This window comes from Pinus tabuliformis, chromosome 8 (assembly GCF_031772625.1).
Source record: "Pinus tabuliformis cultivar Carrire ecotype Pingquan chromosome 8, CPIR1, whole genome shotgun sequence".
NCBI classification, from domain to species: Eukaryota; Viridiplantae; Streptophyta; class Pinopsida; order Pinales; family Pinaceae; genus Pinus; species Pinus tabuliformis.
The window spans coordinates 765311539-765335605 of NC_142294.1; the positions used below are offsets into that span (position 1 = coordinate 765311539).

A 24067-nucleotide genomic window follows, 5' to 3' on the forward strand; every position below is an offset into this window, starting at 1 on the left:
TCAAGTGGCAGAAGGGTTTCACGCAGATTTAAGGGAAATGATTGGCAGCGTGGGGATGGAGGGACAAATTTTCTTGCAGGTGAGGGAAGAGGAGCCTGGCTGAGAGAAGAAACACACAGGTTTTGTTTGCGTGCAAGTTGACGGCGGAGGGAGGAATGTGAGAGGTACATGCAGGGGATGAGGACACACGACTGAGAGGGTTCAATGCAGGGTTTCCGCAGAGAAAGACATCGAATACGTATTGCAGATTTGGACGGAGGGTGGGTGTGGGATCGATTGCAAGAAATGGACGCAGTAGAAAGGTTGAGCTGCGTCGGAGAAAGCTGAGGAAAAGGTAGCACAATGTATGGCAGTGCAGATGGAGGAAAACGTAGGCAGAGGACGGGTAGATGGCCGCGTGGAGGTGAAACGTGGGCATCAACAGGTGCACACTCAGGTGAAGAGGAAGAGAAGGCGTGAGTAAGGAGAGCGTGAATACTGTGTGGATATGGCAGCATGTGAGGATGGTGAAAAAACGTTGGACGGTGGCAGCGGCAAAAACTGCGATCCCTTAAAAAAAATTTCAAATTTTTTTTGCAGTAGTAAAACCCCAGGTAGCAGTGAAAAATGAAAACGCAGTTTGCAAACCTGCAATCTAGAAACCTAATCAAAATTTTAAATCTTTCTTGCTCCAAATTACCTGATGAAACCCTGAAAAATTCTCAAAGCCTATACCTGCAACCTGTAATGGCAAAAAATGGAACACCCAAAAATAATATGTGTAGGAAACAAAACTGAAAACCCTAAATCAGCTGAATAATTACAATATTTACAGATTTTCAACTCTTTAGCAGCCAGAGTTGTCAATAATCCATAGTAATATTTTCAGAATTTAAATTTAATGTGAGATACTTCAGAAAACCCTGCATGCATTCATAAAAAATTTTAGATGATAAGCCCGGGATTAAAACTATCTGGGCTCTTTCAGAAAATGCAATCTGGGAGTTGGCTGGTTTAGCCGAGAACTTCCCCTAATGCCCGGTAAACTGAAAACTAAGATTTCTTGCACAGCTTAAAATCAACCATTAACATAGAGGGAGAAAAAAATAGTGAAATCCAGATAAAATGGAGATACTTGCCATTATATTTCAGAATCTAAACTATCATTCAAACCCCAAAGATCAGACAAGATACCTGTGCCTAAATCAATATTCATCAAGCTATTATCAATGGCTGAAAATAAAATTATGCACAAAAATAAATCATCTTACAACACTTTAAGAAGAGTAAGATTTCAACCCCAAAGTCTTTCTTTATTGCACAAAAAATGACTACAAGAGAGCTTTCTTTAGCACCAGACTCTAAGATCCAATCTGATCTCAAATGACCCTTAGCATCCTATTTAAAGGAAAAGGTCCCAATGGCTAGTTCGAGTGATCCATGTCAAACTAATCTCGACCGTCGATGAGGATCAATATTTCTTTTAATCTCATCCGTCGAATTTTTAAATGCATTTTAATATATTAAACAATTAAAATTCTGCATTTATTTACTCAAAAATTTGACTTATTATTATTTTATTTTATTTTATTGTTCAAATTTTAATTTATTTTTTAAGTTATTAATTTATTTTTTAGTTATTTTTAATTTTTTTATTATTTATATCTTTTATTTTTATTTTTGGATCCTCGAACTTAGCCTTTGGAAAAATCACCTAGGACCTAGGACTTAGGACTTATGAGGGGATTAAAACATTTTCTAACTCTCAAGACACTTTACATCATGACTTTTACAATTTTACATCTCAAGGGGGAAAACCCATTTGACATAGACCCTCATAGACCACCCAGTTCTACGACCAAATATAATCTAGCAGATCAACACACTAGGATTCCCCTAAGATTTTAATGACAAAATTCATTCCGGCTTTGGGGTTAGGCTGAAGGAAAACTCTGCCGATCATGGATCGGTGAGACAAAAAACCTTCCGGAACGTAGATTATCACTAAAAAATTAGGTCCACCTAGGCAATTTACATACATGACTCATATCTGCTAAGATTATTTACAATTTACACATGCAGACTGGGTTTACAACATAACACAATCAGGTTGATGATGGAAGTCGAATGGCACGGACACATCGCTGAAGCGCTATCCCTTTTGCGAAGAAAAGGGGGTGAACTGCTATGGGAAGTTGACACATGGTGGTCAACAGACACTTTTGGGCATCAATTAGTGGGGGGGATTCTGTAGAAAGAGTGGGCTAGGTCTGTACTCTTGTCCTCTCTGTCCGATTTGATGGTTAACCTTGCATCTTAGCCCCGTGGGATCTCTTTCATTGGCTACTAGCTTTAGGGATGGCATTACATGGGAAAACTCGATTTGTTTGCATGGTCCCGCTTCTCTATACCATATACATCACCTCCCCTCTGCTTATTATAACCCCATTCATCACTTTTCCTATCCGGGTCCACATTTGTCCGTTGGGTCCACAAGGAGTTATCTTCCCCTTGAGCCTTTGGACCTTGGTGGTTAAGTCAAAATCAAATTTTTGAGGAAATTAATCCAAAACATTTATTTTTGGATTAATTAAAGTGGGTTTTAAGAAAAATTCGAATTTTTCCTCAAAATTAAAAATTTCACTGTGGAGATTAAAAGATGATCAAACTATTTTTAACGATCGAGATTATTTTGACAGGGATCAAGCCAACTAGCTATTATTTTCCACTTGGAGGGTTCTCTCTATCTAAAGAAGTCATTTTGCTTCTATTGGATATCTTTGGATGATGTAAAATTTTGTAAAGCTAGTGTTGAGCTATTGCTCTGCTGGGAACATTTCTATATCATAACAGAAAGACTTTGGGGTTCAGTTCATGGTGTTTTCCTCCATTGATCTGTGGTACGTGCTAGTTATGTGCTTTCCTATACTGTGCTAATTTTTTTATGAACTTGTTATTTCATTTGTCGGTGACAAGAACATTCTATTGGTAGTTTTTTTTTATCTTAGGTGATCTGATTCACCATATGGTCTAACAGTTTTACTTGAGAAAAATTATAGAGATTTGCAAGTACACTGACCCTTGGGCTCCATGTTCACAGATTGTTGGGAAGAGCTGACTGTGTTTGGGCTCTAAGATTTATGTATGGTATTTAAATTTTGCAGGAGGGTTTTGGCCAATATTCAATTTTTTCGAAAAATATATTCATCCACTGCTATTACTCGAAAATATTTCTCCAATTTTCTTTTAATTTGCAAGCATTGTACATTTGTAAATAATTTGTAAATTATTTCTAACTCATTTGTTTTGTAGCAATTGAGGTTTTATATTTTTGTATATATTTGGGGTTTTGGAATTATTTGATTTATTTGTGTAGGTGAACTTCAAGTGATCAAGAGAATTTTCATTGGGGTTTTGAGACAAATCTAGGCCTAGGAAGGCAAGATCTAGACTCCATTCATCCTCCAGGCCCAACGTCTAGCATTTTGGCAGCAAATTCGTGGATAAAATTTTGTTTGCAGGTTTATGGAATTTTTTTGAAGCCCTTGGCCAAGTTGTCCATCTGTTTTGGCCTAGCCGTGAGGCCTCACTGCCTCCCAGGGCCCTCGAGCCCCTCTTTTTTCTTGTCCGCAACCCTTTTAGGGCTAGCCGTGGGCCTAAAAAGGCCTCGACCCCTCTCTAGAGGAGCTGTCCAGCCCTTTTAGGGCCTCGACCTCCTTCTCCCTTCTTTTCGTGGCCTCTCAGCCTCCCTTTTTCCCTTGCCGCAACCCCTAATGAGGCTTCCCTTGCCCTGCGTCAGCCCTATTGGGCTTGATGTCAGCCCCTTGGCCTCTTTTCCCACTTCTTTGCCCTTGTTTGCCCATTCTAGCTCATTTGTCATTCCTAGCCCTAGTCTTGGGGTTTTGAGCTCTTTGGCGCTTGCCCTAGCTTTGTATTCAGTCATTCAGATTTTGATATTATTTTAGTAAGCTAACATTGTGGTTTTGCAGCAAATTATTTGATCTAATTTGATGGTTGCAGGTATCCAAGCCCATTCGAGGTCAAATTAGCCCTCAACTAGGCCTCTAGGCCTCTTGGTTTGCCTCTCTTCCCTTCATTTTCCTCTATTTTGCTACAGCCATTTTATGCAGTCATATAACTCAAATTAATTCATTAAAATTGACTAAAGATAATCTAATAATCACTTAACCTAATTAGCTAATCATTGGAACCATTTGGGCATTGATAAATTGGCACCTTGTTGGTTTATTAAGGATTGAATCACTAATTTTCTGAGTTGTTTCAAGTCTGATATATGTTATTTTGAGGTCTGATCTGAACATTTAAAGTCTGATCTATAGCTTCTAAGCAGTCTCATAATCATTGGTAAATCATTGGATATCATTTGGAAGTTGAATGCATTGATTTTCTAGCTTATTTTGGGTATATAGCATCACTTCTTGACTGCTGATATAAAATTGCACACCTCTGAAAACAAGGTTGCAGCAGTGATAAAACACATATAAGTCTCTAAAATTGCCTAATAAGCTCTTACAGTTCATAACCATTGATGGTTGTAGTGATTTGGACTTGATATTTGGTCGTTGACATCTATTTGCACTCTTGCATTCACACACAGAAGTGCTCTAATCAAGTTGATAAGTGTTTGATCTAATTGGCTAAATTGCTCTAAGTGATATTGTGGATTAGTGATCTAATTTCTCGTTGCTATTGTCTTTTGGGTACATTGCTCATTGTTGAATTAGATATCTCTTGTGGATCTCATAATCAAGTTCGAACATAAATGTGATAAGAGAATCTAATTGTGTATCTAATTGGCATATTGATAAGTTCTTGAATTGTATCAAAGTAGCATTGCTCTTGTCTTTTAAGCAATTGTCTATTGGTATTACGTGTCACATTTTCCGGCGCCATTAAGTTTGAGCACTTTTCCTCTTGTGGTTGAGATTGTCATTCAATTATTGTTTAGGTACCATATTGTTCTTGATTGAAAATCATTGAAATCAAGTAATTAAGAACATTAAATAATCTCATCTTAAGAACACTCATCTCTTGCACTTGCATCCTAGGATTAGCCTCTTGCATGAATTAATTTACTTCTAAGCATAAGCTTGGTCGATAGAGATATAGGCCCACCTTTCTCATATAGCTCGAGGAGTTTAGCACCTTTCTAGTGGTTAACATGGTGACCTCGCAGTCTCACACAATCTCTGCAGCGTCGAAGGCATCGAGTGGTTAGAACCCCAGGGAGGTAGCGTTAACCAAGCCTCAACTTGCTTCCCCCCGGTTTCTCTCTCACAACCTACTCTAGAGATGAGCTTCAAAACAACTAAGAGAAAGGAAACACTTAGAATAGGCATATAACTTAAAATCAACCAAGATTTTGCATTTCACTTAGATCATCGGATTTGCATTTCATATAGGATAATGTGGCATCCTTAAGCAACAACTGTTCATTCAGTAACTTGGTAATAATTTTTTATAAGCAAGCAATTGACTCCATTCAAGGCACTGGTCTTCATAAGAAATCTAATCAAATCATTCCAACTTGCTAATTCAACCAGGTTGCTAGGCCATTCAGTTGGTGTCTCCCAGACTTGTTGGTTGCTAACGAGTCTCCCATCTTCACATTTCATAGGGACTACCCCCCATAGCTTGCTGTAGGGAGACAACAATTAGAACGGAGAGGGCAGGGATCAGAGTGGCAACCCCCACTCTGAGTCATTGTCGCATTTGAAGTGTACAATTCGGACAACAACATTTTCTAGCACCATCGTTGGGGATGAAGTTTATCTTGTTCTCGGCACTTTAAAGACATTCTTACTAATCTCTTCATCCTCTCATTCTTTTTTTCACTAATCTCCTCATCACCTTGTTCACCTTTTTATTTGCACCTTTAGCACCTTGACATTTGGGTTAGTTTCTTGTTTGGGTGGTGACTCTACTTATTCATCCATTTACAAGAGCTTATACTAGAAGAAATCTTGGTAGCTTGGTTAACCCCACTCCCGATCCTGAAAAGGCTCTAAGAGCTTGGTTAAACAAATTACATTCTAGTAAGCATTTAATCTTTCTCGGATAGGAAGCCCTCCCTGATATCCACTTTCTTTTCCTTGATCTCGTTAGTCAGGACTTCATGGATTTCTACAGGCCTTGCAACTTTGCTAATATCCAAGGGCAACCTCATAATCTTCTAGATGCTGGTTTGGATAAGATACCTACATTTCAAGGGAACAATGCAATCACTGCTGATGCTCACATCCAAAAGTTCACAATTTTTCTGCTAAAACAAGCACATGCCGCTGCCTACAATCATGAAGATGTTAAGATGAAGCTCTTTGTCCTTTCATTAGAAGATGATGCATTACAATGGTACTTAGACAAGCCTGATAACTCCTTTGATTCTTTGCAAGCACTCCTCAACACATTTAAGGGAAAATATGGGGACAAAAGGGAAGGCTTCGGCCGAAAATAGACCTCATTGAAAATAATTCTTTACAATAGAGTTTTCCCACTAAGGGCATTTGATTTGACTTTCACAACCCTAGAAAATCCAATGTTCCAATTGCAAGTGGCCCGGAAGGAAAAACGATGAAGAATAGTAGCTATTTCCAAGATAGAGAGTTAGCTTACAAATCTTAAACAATCTTTATATGCCCAAGTCAACAATATATAAAGTAGACAAAACCCTTTCTAGGGTTCAAGTGCTTTTGCCAAGTGACTTAGGGTATCACACCCAACAACCTTATCAAAGTCAAGCACTTCTACTAGGCACACAGTGGCTGAAATATCAATCCCTCTTATACCTACAGTGATCTAAGCTACAGTGGCTCTGAAACCATATAGAAATTTTCCATATTAGGGAAATTAACACAACTTAGAAAATTTTACCTTTTATTTAAAGTTTCCTGGATCTCAACCCTATGAATGTTCAGCCCTAGGGATGTTCTGAAATATAAATAAAGTGGCAGCTTCTGTAGACAATATTTCACCTCTGAACAATCCCAATCAACAAAGCAATCCAAGAAAAAATATGCCAAATTGTGCTGACAAGTTCCATCCCTCTACGGCAATTTTATATGCATAAAACAGATCTGAAATTCAGTTTGTTACAACTGTAGATACAACATCAGCTTTATCTTCTTCAATATTAATATTAAATCACTTAACAATTTCAGCCCTAACTTTGTCAAATCAGCAAGACATGAGTGCTGGAAATTATCAAATCATGAAGAAATAGATGGTTGAAAATCACATCTACAACAGTGACAATTTAAAACAGTTGAAAACTTCATATATATGTATAAAGGTGAAGTTCATGTAGATGCCTAGTCGGATTGGGTTTGAAATCTCACTTCCTTTTTTCCAACATTCCGTTTGTCGTTAACCCAAACCTTATTAATTATTTTGGGGCCACATTAGTTGATTCCTAAAATCTTCTATTGTTTTCAAATTTAGGTCTATTTTGTTTGCTTTTCCTGTGATATTTATTTTGTATTTCTAATAGAGCATACCATTTCATTTTGCAGAGGTTCCAAAATGGCTTCTTCAAGACAATGAAAATCCCGTGCAACTCACATCAACCTATGCATATATTCTTGCTTTATCTAGTAAGTGCTTGTGAGTTTGTCAATTGGATTAAAGAATTACCATTTTATAGCAATGGGAGATGAATATATTCACAAAGAAAGCATGCACTAAAGAAAAAAATGATTAAATTTGCTGCTTAAAATGTGCAAGTTACCATCATACTACAAGAATCCCTATTAATCACCATATAATCATTGTTTTGATAAACTAGTATTCCATTACTATATAAAATCCATAGAATGTTTAAATTTCTTGTTACTAAAATATTTTAATTTATGAATTCTCTTGTTTATTCTCTTTGGCTATTTTGTTAAAATTAAAGTCATTGAAACATTAGAGTATCATTTGAATGTATATTATTGAACAAACATTATTGAACAAACAGTGATTTGACATAGAACTCATCACAAGTTGGATCAAGGTCTTTGAAGGAGAATGTAGGTTTACCAAACTCTGACTTTGTTTTTGGGCTAATATCTCACATGGACTTTGTTCGAAGGGAATCTTCATCAAAATTGTCAACACATTAACAAGATGTATTTTTATTGCAAATTGAAAGACAATTCAAAGGGCTCAATGTGGTGAAGAAGAATATTATTCATGAATTTTTGATGATGTCAATTTTTATACAAATAGAATAGAGAGTTGTGGTGGTTGTCCTAACTTACAATTGACGACCTAATTGCGAGTTAATTATATTGCCTTGGTAATAGAGAAATTGGTGACATCACAAGAAACCTTTGAGCCTTCCTAGGTTGAAGGAAAAGTTGAGGACTAATGCTCTACACCTTATTAAATTATTGATTTAAAGAATATGTTCTTAGGTTGAACTCTTTTGAGGAACTTGATTAAGATAAGATCATGTAAAGATCAAATAATTTTATTAATGTCCAATAGATAACCTCAAATAGGTCATTGGGATTGCTAAGTGTCTATGCACCGTGGGAGCATAAAGGACCGCCCTTTTATAAAATTCAAAAAGATCTAATGTAAGATCTTAAATCTAATGGTTAGAAAAGAGAGTATGATTGGGAAAAACAGAGTGATACTTAAATTGTTGAGGATTGCAAATTAAATCAAAAAGCCCTGGAGGGCTACGTTGCACTGAAATGGATACGGGAACGGATACGGATACGGGGTTTGAAATGGATATGGAAAATTTTCAAAAAATCTGGATACGATACGGCAAGGAAACGACATATTGCACTGAAACAGATACGTGAACGGATATGGATATGGGGTTTGAAATGGATAAATAAATTTTTCAAAAAATCTGGATACGATACGGCAAGGAAATATTCATATTATCATTCATCTTTTAGTTTTTAGAATTTGGATTTTATATTTAAAAATACATAATCATCATCATGAATTCAACATAAACAAATCATTGTCATCAATTAAGTATAAACACTGTCGTCATCATCATCAATGATAATTATAATATTCAAGTTGGCACCTTTGATTAAAATGTCAATACTCACTCACAATTTAAAGGAATATGAGATTGTTTTCAGAGTCACATCAAACATCATGAAATTATATATATTTTTAATGAATTTGACAACACTAGCATAGAGGCAGCATAGTGAATTTGACTCTATAAATAGTATGTTGCACAGTATCTTGGTTTAGACTCTAAGGAGTCATGACATAGAAATATTGTTTAGTGTCACCGAATATAATGTAAATTTAATCATTGTAAATAACAACGTCTACACATTATAAATTGCACTGTATTCCATTAGCTACAATAGAAGATGCTCTGAAATTCATAGAAAGAAGTAAGCTGGATTTATTTATTCACAACCTAAGATCATATGACCAAGAATCAAGATGCCACAATTTAAACAATTAAGTATTGTGAAGTATGATACTAGTAAAGAAATACTGAGAAATTTAACCTAATGCAAGAAACTGCTTCCACCATCCAACATTGTGGGTAACAACTTCCCTTCTTGATTTCATAGATACCTTGTGTGTTTCCATTCCAAATTCTAGGTTTCCATCCTTTAGATCTGACATTCTTGAAAACTTGTTGGCAAATACCTCTATCATGTCATGAATCATTTTTCAAGATAAATGTTCACTTTCAGATGAGTTGTAATCAATGGATATAAGGTTTGCAAAGAATTCAGCTGCATTTACATGCTCTGGACAAACAAACCTGGAATATATTCTTGCAATAAAGTGCCTAGAACATTGGAAACTTGGAAAACTGGAAACCTGGAAACCTGGAAACTTGGAAATGTATCCATATTTTCTGGAAACGTATCCAAATTTTCCAGAAACGTGTCAAATTTTCTTGAAACTCCTTCGAAACGTTTTTGATCTTAGGTTGGCCGTTTCCAAAAAACAGAAACATGGCGGAAATGTTTCCGTGCCATTTCCAAGCCGTTTTGTATGCGTTTCCGTATCTGAAACGCTGAATGACGTTTCTGAGAGTTGGGGGAGGCGTTTTTGGTAACTTAGTTGGAGGGATGCCTTGGATGAGGGCACTACTTATGCGAGCCATCAACCTCTATATAATTGTCTCTCCAACCATTTAAGGCCAAGGGGAAGAATCTCGTGATAGAAGGTTTTCTCAAAGCATTCGAAAAAGAGCACATTTATGGTGTGCCTTGTCGTCTTAAGGGTGTGACCTTTTGTTGGTGTCTAGGAATGAAGCATTGCCTCTTGGAAGGGCAAGTCCTATCCCAAGATTTGAGTCATCTACCCTACAAGCTTTTGTTATCGGGGATAGAAGGCTGCTTAGGATCTCATAGGTTTGGAACCTGTTGGAATGGTGTTATGTTGAAGTTTCTAAGTTTACTTTGTTAGAAACCCTCCATGCACTTTATCTGATTTATTTCTACCTACTTGTTATTTTACTTAAGTTATTTACAATTTAAATACTGAAAATAAACACTAGTACATGCTCACAATATTACATATCAGCAACTAAAAGAAGCAAAAACAAACATGCCATATGACACCATTATTTTTGGACTAATGTCCTGGAAAAACCAAATGTGGGAAAACTAGTGCAACTATCTGAGGGTTTTCTTATTAAGCAATATTAGATTACAATCTAGACTGTGTCAGCCCCTCTCTGCCTCACGCTGGCTCTGCGTCACCTTGAATGTGTTTGCATCAGCCCTGGGAGGCCTTGCGTCAGCAACGCTGGCCTCTTTGAGGCTCTGCGCAGATCCTGGTTGCCTCTGCGTGGCCCTGCGTGATCCCTGGTTGGCTTTGCGTCACTCTTCTCGGCTACTACGCTGTTCTCCTACCACTATCTCTGCCTCTCTGTCTCTTTGTCCTCAAATGCCCCTCAACTGCATCTCCCAATCACTAATTCTATCTCTCTTAGCAAACCCCACTCTAGAGAATAGAATGACTGATCGCTTTGGTGTTTTCTCCAAGTGACCTTCAAGCCTCCTCTTATACTTTTCTTGTTGACATATCAACGACCGAGATTAAGTCCCTAATCAGCGGCTAAGATTAGACCTGGCTTGATCCATGTCTTTTGGACCATTCTAACACAGTTTCATATTAATACACATTAATATTTTATTTTCCCAAAGTTTGGACTTAGGGACTCCATTAAAAATATTAATTATTTTAGTATCTCCTGAATTGTTTAGAATCTGCCCAAACCCTTTCTAGGTATTGGAGATCTTATGTGCCCCAACCTCTCCACCAAATTTCATGGCTAGAGCACATCCGATGCTACCCCAAATCAACATGTTACTGGTTGTTAGACCTATTACCCATGTATGAAATTTTAATGCTGTTTTAGTTGCTAGTTATTATTCACCTATTAAATTTGATTATTTTTCTTCTGTAATTTATTTGCGACAAGTACTGAATAAAACACTACTGTAACTTCAACAAAAATTAAATAATCCATGGGAATTGAGAAAATATTGCGCACACACAAATAATGAACACTGATATTTTTGGATAAATTTCCTTGGAAAAACTCCAATGCGGGGTAAACCAATTCTACAAATGAGTATTTTATTTATTCTTTTGCAAAATTTTGTGACTGAAAAATTACAAGTGTTTGCCATAAATTAGCAAACTTCTGGAAAATTGTTTCTTTCACTTATGCAATTTGATTTGGCTTCCTGGAGACAAATCGACCCCTCTAATCTAATTCAACCCTCCTCTAGAGGTTCGAATTGGTCCACATGTGCAGCTCTAGCGACTCGGTCCTCACTGGCATACTCGCACTGGATGGGAATAAACTTGGCCTCCTCTGGAATTTGACTTCTCCTGGCGAACTCAGCTTCTCTTGTGCAAATTGTTCATTGGGAAACTCGGCCTATACCATAGATAAAATCGACCACCCTCTATCTTTGAGAAACTGGAAATTACTGTGAAGAATTATCTCTGACTCTACTATCTTCAATCACTGCTGATCTCAATCTGCTGGTGCCCTCACATTATCATTGCGCCCTTGCTATCACTGCAAATCTTTGTCTTTGATCTATTCTCCAAATGCCCATCAATTTCCTCTTATAATATCTCGTTGAGCAATCAACTACCACAATCTAATCTCATTCAATGGCTAATATCATTTTAATCCCATCAAATGACTTTTCTAGAAGTCACCATAGGAAAATTGATTTACCTATATTAATCCTGATTAATTAAGCCATTTCCCTATGTGAGGCTTAGGAAAATTAATAAACTGGCTAATTAATTCTAAGTAGGGTAATTTTCCTTAGAAACTTTTTTTGGGTACAGGAGATTATTAATCCACCATGTTCCGTAGCCTCCTAGACACCATCTAAGACTAGAACACTTGTCCAAGCTGCATAAACTAACACCATCCACATACATGGGTAACCTTAGGAGAAAAATTTTCTCCTATGATGTAACTTGCTAGCTAGTGTGAAAATTCTATCACTGCAGCAACTGATTTATTTTTCCTACTTATTTCATCATAAGTTATTCATGAAATTACTTCAACAAACATTAAAATAAATATTGCTACAGATATCACACCGTAATACAAAAACAAACATATGCACACATTGACACAGCTATTTTGGACTAATGTCCCCGGAAAAACCCAATGTGGGAAAATTGGGGTAGCAAGGGAGGATTTTATTATTCAACAATTTTCTTGTACAATAGGGTGCCAAACTGGCTTACCCATAGATAGGAAAACTTCCAGCGCTTTTCTAAACCCAACGTAGGCCCTACTGACCTTTGCTACAGCCTGGAACCCTCTGCATTAGCTTACTGAGGCTCTGCCCAGCCTCTTTGGGCTTCTGCGTCACTCCTGCAACCTTTGCGTGGATGACGCAGGCCCTTCTGGCTCTGCGCAGTCTCTGCTGCCTCTGCATGGCTTCCTCTGGCTCTGTGTCTGCCTCTTCTGCGCTGATCTCCCGTCTCTCTGTTCCGTACTTGCTGCCTCCTGATTGCTCTCCAGACCGTTGGTTCAATTTCTCAGCAAACCCCGCTCCAGAAATTGAATTCTCTGGTCTCCCTCAATGTGTTCTCCAAGTGCCCCTCAAGCCTCTTCTTATACTTTTTCTGTTGACATCTCAACAACCGAGATTAAGTCCCTAATCAACGGCTAAGATTGGATCTGGCTTGATCCATGTCTTTTGGACCATTCTAACACAGATTCATATTAATATTTTATTTTCCCTAAGTTTAGACTTAGGGACTCCATTAAAAAATATTAATTATTTTAATATCTCGTGATCTGTTTAGAATCTTCCCAAACCCTTTCTGGATATTGGAGATCTTATGCGCCCCAACCTCTCCACCAAATTTCGTGGCTAGAGCACATCCGATGCTACCCCAAATCAACACTCCTTAGCGAGGACTATGCTCTAACAATACTCCTTACTGAGTATTACTTTGATCATCTGGCATCGGTACCTGTGCTGATGCTAGGCCTTCTTGCCCAACATCCTCTGCACTGCTGCCTCCTGTACTGCTGCCCATGACTCTGCTACTGCCACTGCTGCATCTGTACGACAGCTCCCTCTGCATCTGTGCTACTGCTGGTCCTTTCTCCCAACACTGCATCCGCACTGCAACTTCCTCTGCATCTGTGCTGCTGTTGGTCCTTTCTCCCAACACTGCATCTGCACTGCAACTTCCTCTTCATTCGTGCTGCTAACACACTACTTCTAAAAGGGGTTCTTTACCATCCCCATCTTTTCCCTGAAGTAGTCAAATTTTGACTTTCCAAGGGCCTTGGTGAGGATATCTGCCACTTGTTCCCCTGTAGGAGTGTAGCTCAACTGTACAACTCCTCGTTGGACACAATCTCTGACAAAGTGACACCGAATATCAATATGCTTTGACCTATCATGAAATACTAGATTCTCAGAGAGTTTGATGCAACTCTGATTATCACACATGATCCTGGTTTCCTCCATATTTCTTTTGAATAGGTTTACCAACAGTTTTCTAAGCCATATGGCCTCACACGAAGCTGTGCTTGCTGCCATATATTCTACCTTAGACGAGCTCAGAGCCACGAACTTCTGTTTCCTACTGCACCAGGAGGTTATTCTTGATCCAATGTTGAAACAATACCCAAAGGTACTTTTCCGATCCACTAAACTTCCTGCCCAATCAGCATCAGTAAATCCACTCAACCTGATATCCTTCTCCTTGTTGTACAAGAGCCCCTAATCCACTGTTCCCTGTAAATACCTGAGAACGTGCTTGGCTGCTGCCCAGTGAGCCCTCATTGGTTCCACCATGAACTGACTGAGGGTGTTGACAACGTAGCAAATATCTGGCCTGGTATTGACTAGATACATCAGGGACCCTATGAGTTGTCGGTATAGGGTGGGATCGACATCCTTGTCTTCTGATGCATCAATCTTCTTTCAGTTGGTGATCATTGGCATAGCCATAGGTCTACAGTCTCCCATCCCAAACCTTTTTAGGATTTCTGTAGCATACCTTCCTTGCCCAAGGAAGATTTCTCCTTTTTGCTGCCAAACTTCCAACCCTAGGATATTGTGCATTCGTCCCAGATCCTTCATATCGAACTCTGTGGCTAGATTTTTCTTGCAGTCTTCAATGAGTTTGGATGAGCCTGTCAGGAAGAGATCATCCACATATAATACAAAGATAAGTGGCTCTCTCTCTACGACCAGATAGTAGAGATTCAGATCCGCGTCACTCTTGACAAACCCCATCTTCTCCAAGTAGCCATCTATTCAACCATACCACGCTCTTGGTGCCTGTTTTAGCCCATACAAGGCTTTCTTTAGTCTGCATACATGAGACTTCTTCTCATGAGTTTCAAAGCCCTCTGGTTGTTCAATGTATACTTCTTCTTCTATTATCCCATTCAAAAATGCCGTCTTGACATCCATCTGATGGATCTCCCATCCCATCTGGGTTGCAAGAGATATCACGGTCCTAATAGATGTATACCTGGCTACCGGGGCGAAGGTTTCCTCATAGTCAATCCCTTCCTTTTGAGCATACCCCTTAGCCACAAACCTGGCCTTGTATTTTTCAATACTGTCATCCGCAGCATATTTGATCTTGTAGATCCATCTTGAACCTACCACAGATCTGTCTTGAGGCCTTGACACCACCTCCCAAACATCGTTTACCATTATGGAGTTATACTCCTCCACCATCGCATCTAGCCAGACCTCATGCTGAGTTGCCTCCTTGAAACTGGCAGGCTCTCCATCCTAAGCTACTAAAGCCTGATACTTGTCTTGTTGTTTTCGCACCCTTTTACTGTTCCTTGGCTCTCTGATGAAGTTTTCTGCATCACGCAGAATCTAACGAAGTTCCCTGCTGGTTCTTCCTCTGCCAACAGGTGCTTTTGTTCACTCCTCTTCCTCATCTTGAGAATCTTCCTAATCTGAGGAAGGATTCTTCACTTCCGTTGGTTGAAGAGGCATGACCAATGGATCCTCTTTCGACTGCTCCTTGGAAGGCATTTCGCGAGATCTTCTAAAAGCTCTGTCCTCCATGAACTTTACATCTCGTCGTACTACTACCTTCCTGCTCTCTGGAAGATAGATCCTGCAAGATACCCCTTTTTTGCAGCCTGATGTAGCGTCTTCCTCTTTTCTTCGGGTATGCGACAATATGCCAAACTCCCAAATATCCTAAAATGACTGACTTCAGGTGTCTTCCCAGACTCCAGTGAAGACTTTCTCTGGAATAATCTTGCCTAATGCCCAATGAAGAGTCCTATTCTGAACGTAGACAATTGTGTTGCATGCTTCTGCCCACAGGAATTTTGGCATATCCTGATCATATAGCATGGCCCTAGTTGCTTCTACAATAGTCCTGTGTTTCCTTTTTGCCATCCCATTTTGCTCCGGATTGTAGGGAGCTGTCCACTCTCTTCTGATGCCCTCCTTAGCGCAATAATCAGTGAAGTCCTTATCAACATATTCTCCACCATTATCTGAGCGCAAGACTTTTATTTTCTTACCTGTCAGATTCTCCACTAGAGCCTTGAACTCCTTGAATCGACAGAAAACCTCATCCTTGGTTTTCAGAAAATAGATCCAAGTTTTCCTCGAGTGGTCATCAATGAAGGTAAGGAAATACTTAGCACCGCTGAGTGCTTTGACGGACGTAAGTCCGCAGATATCTGAGTGTATCAATCCTAGTCCACTCTTGGCCCTGTGGTTGCTCCTAGAAAATGTTGCCTTGGCATACTTTCCTAGACTGCATCCCCTGCATACATCATCTCGTTCCGTACTCAGATCCAGAACTCCTGTTACAGTGCTCCTGAGAATTCTCAGATCTCCATGGTGCAAGTGACCCATCCTTCTATGCCATAGTTCATTCAAGTCTTTGTACCCATGACTACCTATTAGTGCCATTGGAGATTCTAGTTGTAATCTGTACAACCAATTACTTTTGATCCTGATCTGCACTTTCTTTTTCCAGCTCGGGTGTTTGATGTATACATTTTCCTTAATGAAGTAGACATCATAGCCCTTGCCTTGTAGTTGTGACATAGAAAGTAAGTTCATCCCCAATTCTGGCACATGCAGCACATTTGTGGCATGGAACCGCTCTCCCGATTCTGTTTGAAAAACTATGGTACCCTTTCCTACTGGAGTACACTTTGCCTTGTTCCCCATGGTGATCTGAAAGTTCATCTCCTCTTCTCGATATTATGAGAAACACTCCCTCATTCCTGTCATATGCCACGAGGCTCCACTATCTATATACCATACTTCTGATGATGCAACACTAGTCATGTACGCCACTTCTTCCAACTTGGAAGCCAACATAGAGAAATCGAAATCTCTCTCTCTTGTGCAATGTTCTGAAAATCTGCGTGAGTCCCCTAAGGTGGATGCCTCTGCATCGTGGTCTCGACCCATAACTGATTAACCCTTTTCGTCTCTGATTACTTGCTCTGATACCATGTGAAAATTCTATCACTGTAGCAACTGATTTATTTTTCCTACTTATTTCATCATAAGTTATTCATGAAATTACTTCAACAAACATTAAAATAAACACTGCTGCAGATATCACACTGTAATACAGAAACAAACATATGCACACATTGACATAATTATTTTGGACTAATGTCCCCGGAAAAACCCAATGTGGGAAATCCGGTGCAGCAAGGGAGGATTTTATTATTCAGCAATTTTCTTGTACAACAGGGTGCCAAACTGGCTTATCCACAGATAGACAAACTTCCAGCGCTTTTCTAAACCCAGCGTAGGCCCTATTGACTTCTGCTATAGCCTGAAACCCTCTGCGTTGACCTGAAACCCTTTGCGTCAGCCTATTGAGGCTCTGCGCAACCTCTCTGGGCTTCTGCGTCGCTCCTACAGCCTCTACATGGATGACATAGGCCCTTCTGGCTCTGCGCAGCCTTTGTTGCCTCTGCGTGGCTTCCTCTGGCTTTGCGTCTGCCTCTTCTGCACTGACCTCCCGTCTCTTTGTTTCGTACTTGCTGCCTCCTGACTGATCTCTAGACCACTGGTTCAATTTCTTAGCCAACCCCACTCCAGAAATTGAACTAACTGGTCTCCCTCGGTGTGTTCTCCAAGTGCCCCTCAAGCCTCCTCTTATACTTTTTCTGTTGACATCTCAGCGGCCGAGATTAAGTCCCTAATCAATGGCTAAGATTAGATCTGGCTTGATCCATATCTTTTGGACCATTCTAACATAGATTCATATTAATACACATTAATATTTTATTTTCCCTAAGTTTAGACTTAGGGACTCCATTAAAAAATATTAATTATTTTAATATCTCCCGATCTGTTTAAAATTTGCCCAAACCCTTTCTGGTTATTGGAGATCTTATGTGACCCAAGCTCCCCACCAAATTTCGTGGCTAGAGCACATCTGATACTACCCCAAATCAACAGCTAGCAACCCTTACCATGATCCAATGATAGCTAGCCTTAGATACCTCTCACCAATTGTATGGTTAGTACATTGATTGGTCTAGCATATTCATTCTATGAAGGTCAGTTATCTATTGTGAGGTACATTAACCATTCTTGCATTCAAGTGTTTTCATTTGATGTTTAATGCATTCTAGTATGGATCATGGGTTGAAGTTGGATTATAGACTGTTGTGGGTTGTGTACTTTTTCCCATACTTGGTAGTTATCATATGCTCGTAGTCCAATGTTACCTTTCTTAGGGCCTTTTTCTCTTGTAGAGCCACAAATAGGAGGCTTTGATGATGGTATCAACATTTGATGTTATTCATACTTAACACTTGTCATCATTCCCCTCATTGTGTTATTCCATCTTTTGATTGGTTGTTGTTAGTCTCTTTTATTGGTTCCCCATTGATTTCGTCTTATGAGAAGAAGGGGTTGTAAATACTCGAGGTTGATGCAGTGGTGAGGAAAAGAAGGCATAAGCGAAATGCTGAAATGCAAAAGAATGACAAGGGATATAAAGCAATCAAAAGCCAATTATAGCTTGAACCCTACTCCCTCTTATATAGTCACTCATCCCTGAGAGTATCCAGGCATATCATGCCTATCAAAGTAAAGGGAGATTATGTCATTATTACTACACATTAAATCAATGAAGCTTGTTCAACAAGCCATATCTAGAAAGAAAAAGCCAAATATGGGGGCTTGGAAAAACAATGGTGAGGGAAGGTAACTCAGGTAGCTAAGCGCTCCCTCTACAAAGGAACTCATGGAGGACGGTTTTACATAACCCAGTATAATATTATGACACCTTTCATGAAATAAACCACAAAACCATAACACTCATTACTTGCACCTTAGCCTAGGAACTATTCCTCCCATCATGGTTGAAAGCACCTAATAGGGTCATGTGCTAAATCTCCCATATCTAGGTATGGTAACCTGTGAACAATCATAAGCTAGTAAGACATTTGAAGATGATACTTGTGTGAAATACTTTGATGGTTTACACATTAGATATGATCCACCTCGATGCTCTTATTGTTTTTTTACCTGTAATGTCAATTTCACTTGATTCTTTGAGTGTGATAAATAATTCTTCCAGGTGTAGCTAAGATCCCTTGAGGAATGAGACGACGATTTGATGTTTAGCCACTTTGATAATTACGTAGTGCACTTTCATAGAGGACATTGGGTACCTTTTGAGGGATGTTGACATTGAGGTTGAATTGACATAGTTGATGAGGCCTCCTTCACCCTTAAGACCTTGGACATTGATGATCTAAGCTAGGAATATTGTTAAAATTGGCAACTAGGGCCAAATTCCACTTTGGACAGCTCCTTTGGGGAAGATAACTGCAACATTAAATTCCTCTTTTTGAGAGGACCAAAATCAATCTAAAGATCTTCAAATTTGGATAAGTAAAAGTGGATTTTTGAATTTATTCTCACACAAATATTATCAAGGTCGGCCTTATCTCTATGTCAGCTCAACAGATCAAATAGACACGTCTCTTGACCCTCTACCGAATTGTATAAATAGGGGTGATTCCACCCTCATATTGAAGTCATCCAAGGAGCAATTTCATCACAAAGGTTCTCTGATCTAGCCGTAGGAAGAAGGGACTCCAAGAAAAGGAGGAATAGGGCAGACGTTTGGGTTTTTCATGACTGTTTGGTAGACCGCATTCAGGGCAGAAGGCCGCAGGCTAGAAGGTGAGAACATGGCTGTTCTGGGCATTGTTTTGTAGTCATTTCTCTCTCTGTTTTTGGGCCGCAGGTACCTGTGTCAATTGCAGAAGGTTGTGTCTCATTTCTGGGGTGCCGAAAGACCTAAGAGCTACCCTCTCATCAAGTCGCAATAGATGAAGTGACATTGCTGTTCAGAAAAGGAGAATGCTGCTCCTTGCTTATCAATCAAAGCTGCAGTTAAGAGAATAAGTCTTGATGCAGTAAGAAGGGTCTTCAACAACCCTAACCAGATAATCCCTCTTCAGTAGTATGTCTCCAACTCATGCCTGGATTGCAGTTTTGAGTGGACCACCTATTTGTCTAAGGGCTGTGATGTGACATCTTCTAATCGGCAAGTCAGTTTTGACTTTAAGTCATTGTACTCTATCTCTCTCTCTCTGTTGAACATTTGATAAATTGATAATAAGAAGATTTGATCAAGGGTTTTCCCCATCTTGGGGTTTTTCCCTGGCTTGAGCCAAATTCTTGTGTCCTTTTGTCTTGGCTTATCTTCAGGAATCTGCACTTACGTTTAATGTTCTTTCATTAGTTACTCTCATATGATGATGATTAATGTGATTGCTAATGGATTAATACTGGGCTAATGATCTAATGAAGTAACTAACATAACCAAAGAAAATGTTAACTCAAAATTAACATGGTATCAGGGTTGAGGTGAAGACAAGCCCAAGCAAGAGAAAGCAATCACTGATAAGTGTTGACAAGTCTCCATGGCCTTCAAAAGTCAGAGGCATACCTAAGTCCGAGCTCCTCATGGAATTAAGTCAAAATCTGGGTATGATCTTAAGTCATAGACACTGTGGCTAGGCAGAGCGTGGATTTTTGAGGGGCATATAAACCCTGATCTGGAGGACCGAGGGGAAAATCTAATAGCCCACACAAAGCTGAGTTTCTTGACTAAGAAATCATAGTCCTGAGCATAGCTGAAGAGGTATGAAATCTCAATTTCAGAGATCCAAATTTTAGGAGCACTGTAAATATAGTAACTGAATTTTTTGTTGGGAAAATGTTGAAGTTGCAAGCGTCCAAGTCCCATAAAGAGACCTAATACAAGCTATTAGGTCTGTCCTGAAGAAAAGTAATTAAACTACAAGTTGCAGCACTGTAAATCTGTGGAGAGCCCAAGAATTTGTGACTCAGCCTTGAGCCACATATACATACACAGTCTGAGTATGCTCAGTCACCCTTGAAGCCAACTTGTTTTGAAAGCATGAGAAGTACAGCAGTAAAGGATAAAAGGGTCCTTCAGAAGGGAAGTCACTTTGACTTTGAAATGAAGGTTAACCTATAGTTCTGCATTATTCAACCAAATGTCTGTATCTTTTGAGCATCTTCTCATCTCTGGTATGTACTCCAATCATGTTTGATCAATGAATTTATCAAAATTTTGTGAAGGGTCTGTTCTAGTAAGGCACTGAAGGCCTCCCTATTGGCAGCTATATCTATCCTAGAAGAAAGGAAAATCTTCTGTTTATGATCCAAAACTATTTGGCACTGTTTGATACATGTGCATCTATGACAAGCCCGCAAACAACAGTCTTCTCCTGTGTTTAGTCCAGAATCGACTTTGCTGAAAGGATATTTTGAGCATGAATCTGTACATAATCTTCTAAATGTGAGGCCTGAGCTTCTCTTCAAAATTCTAACCATTCAAGTCAGCCTAAGCCTAGCTCACTTTCATCTCAATGGAACTTAACTTGAGCCTCTGTCATAAAGGGAGAAGAGCCGAGTCTCTCATTACATTTTTCTATGCATGAAGGAGACCCAGATTGATGGATTATTAGGCTTATTATCTCATAAGTGTTTTAAGAAGGATCACTACCTTGCTTTCAGCCTTGGACCACAGCCTAAAAGGATTAAAACATCTATTCATCTCACAGTGACGTATGTTGACCTGTGGAGACAGTATGACCACCTGGGAATGAGATCCATGATGTGTTCCTTCATCAGTGTCGTGTCCAACTCATATAAAGATACATAGCTTGAGCTTATTATATCAGTTAAGCCGACCTTTGGTTCTCTGCTGAAAGATCTCACCCATGAAAATTCTATAATCGGATTCATATTATTTGGAAGACTATTTCTTATCATGGAACTTTTTCACTCAACCCTAATGCATGCCTAGGGCAGCAGCAAAATATTTGTATGATCTACCAATCAATACTTCTGCAGCATTGCAAATCCCATCTGGATTGATTTTCTTATGTGACTCAACAGATCTGAAGTATACTCTTGAATGATTACTCCTAGTATGGTTTGTTTCAAGATGGATCACTTGCATTTCTGCTTTAGATAAACCCTCGTACAAAATTATAATAAGATCCATTATCAGGGTAATGCGATGAGTTTTGTATTGATCAGAAATATGGGCCTTGATTTGTCCACATTGCAGCGTATCATGTCCTGAACAGTTAAGACCTTTCTAACTTCTGTTTGGGTGCTGACAGTTGATATAGTTGGGCAGATCTTGTGAATTTGTCTGCAGAGGTTATGGGCTCAAGCTTAACATTGAACTTGAGCTACATGAGAGTTGACATAGATACATTGAGGGTTTGACCTTGATGGAGTAATCTGCCTATGAACCATGCATAATATTAACCTTCCATATGTCAACAACCTCGAAACAGGATGTGACCTAAATTGATATATGATGTGATGAAAAATGATTGCAGCAGTAAAACCTTGATAGCAGCAACCTTCTGATATGTGGTAGTGTCCCTGAACTTTATATGACAGTGTAGACAGCGATGACCTCTTCTTGACAGTAAAGATACTTGAAACCGTCAGAAGTTCAGAAGCCAAGAAAGTATACAGTATAAGCAACTTTGGAAGTGTCTCTTTTAAAGATCATGGACCAGACACTTGCAGCAACATCCCTGATTTTGTTTGAATCATTGAAGCAGGATGGTTGTATGGATGCAGATGTAGATGCCTAGGACCTCTGTATAATGGATTAGTAGCAGTCATGAAGCAGCTGGATGATTGGATGATCTCATGGGAGGATTTCTTCACCCTGGTTGAAGAAGGACCATGATGATGATTTTCTATCTGATTTGGAGCAAGCATTACTGAAGTTTTTCTGTCACAATTGCAGCATGATAAAGTCTCATCTTAAAGATGAGGACCAGATTGGTTAAGTCTGTATATCTAATTGAAGCAAGACTTCAGAGGGAGCCATAGGATCCCTAGTAAAATGTATGGTTGTCCATGGCACATGGACCAAAGAAATAATGACAAGAAAAGTTGCAGGTTGCAGATAGCTCGATGATTATGATTTGGGCAAAGTCACTTTCCCGATATTTAGAGGGAGCCATGATCGAAAATGCAGCTATTAATGATGTCTGTTTATCTTATGGTATCAATATAAAACTTCTAAAGCCAATATGGAAATCCTTGATACACTATCTCCTGCACTTAAAAAGCCTGATGAGATGGAGAAGCTGTTGAACCCTGGTTTTCCTGCCTCTAAGTCAAGTTATGGATGTGCCTAATATATTGAATAGTTGTTTATGTTCAGAAATTCACTACTGGAATACAAGATTCCATGGATTTTACAATGTTAACTGAGTTGGCAATATGAAGAATGGAAAGAGCACATCTAGGAGTTGTATCTTCTGGGATCCACCCTTATCATGGATGAATCAAAGACTGAAGTTTGTTGCTCTGGGAGCACTGTTGAGGCTGAATGTATAAAGCAGCAAGCATGGCTTATTATGAAGCGATCTGAGAAAGCTCTTCAATGAGGCATCTCAAGCATGTGCTGGAAACCTCCATTGTATATTGCAGAATGGGATTCACTTTTCAGAGAATCTTGTGTTCCACAGCCGCTTCAAGCATATTGGCATCAGGGACCACTTTATTTGAGATACGCTAGAACTGGAAGCAATCAAGCTCCATTTCAAGATGTATGTGCAGGTTACTGTCATCCCCTTCAAGCCTCTTAGTAAGGTAAACTTCATCTTCCTTTAGAGAGAGGTTGGGAATTGTGGAAAGATCCTACTATGAGGGTCTCGGTTGAACATTGAGCTCTAGGAGCTCTTGGGGGCTTGGGGTACTTATTGAGCTAATGAGCGACCATAGGGTGAATGGTTCACCTTCCTCTATTGGTGCGCTATGTATAGGGTGAGTGGTTCACCTTCCCCCATTGTTGATGATATATGCATAGGATGAGTGGTTCACCTTCTCCTATGGCATATGAGCAGGATGAGTGGTTCACCTTCTCTTGCGGATACCCTAGTGAGAAATGCATATAGGCATTTGTTGACATGCCAGTGGGACATGGTTCATCCTTTCCCCACATGTAGGATGCTCATTCCCTACGTTTGATGGTTGGCATGTTAGTGGGTCGTGGTTCATCCTTTCTCCACGTGTAGTATCCT

The 24067-nt window shown here is 39.3% G+C and overlaps 1 protein-coding gene across 1 annotated transcript in view; it reads left to right on the forward strand.

Annotated features, from left to right (window-relative positions):
* Positions 1–24067, forward strand: part of LOC149237832 (signal peptide peptidase 1-like) — a 510431-nt gene that overhangs the window by 175001 nt on the left and 311363 nt on the right. Inside the window, exon 4 of the mRNA XM_089372819.1 lies at positions 7509–7589. Within this exon, the coding sequence (XP_089228945.1) occupies positions 7509–7589 (81 nt within the window). The remainder of the gene's footprint in view (positions 1–7508; positions 7590–24067) is intronic.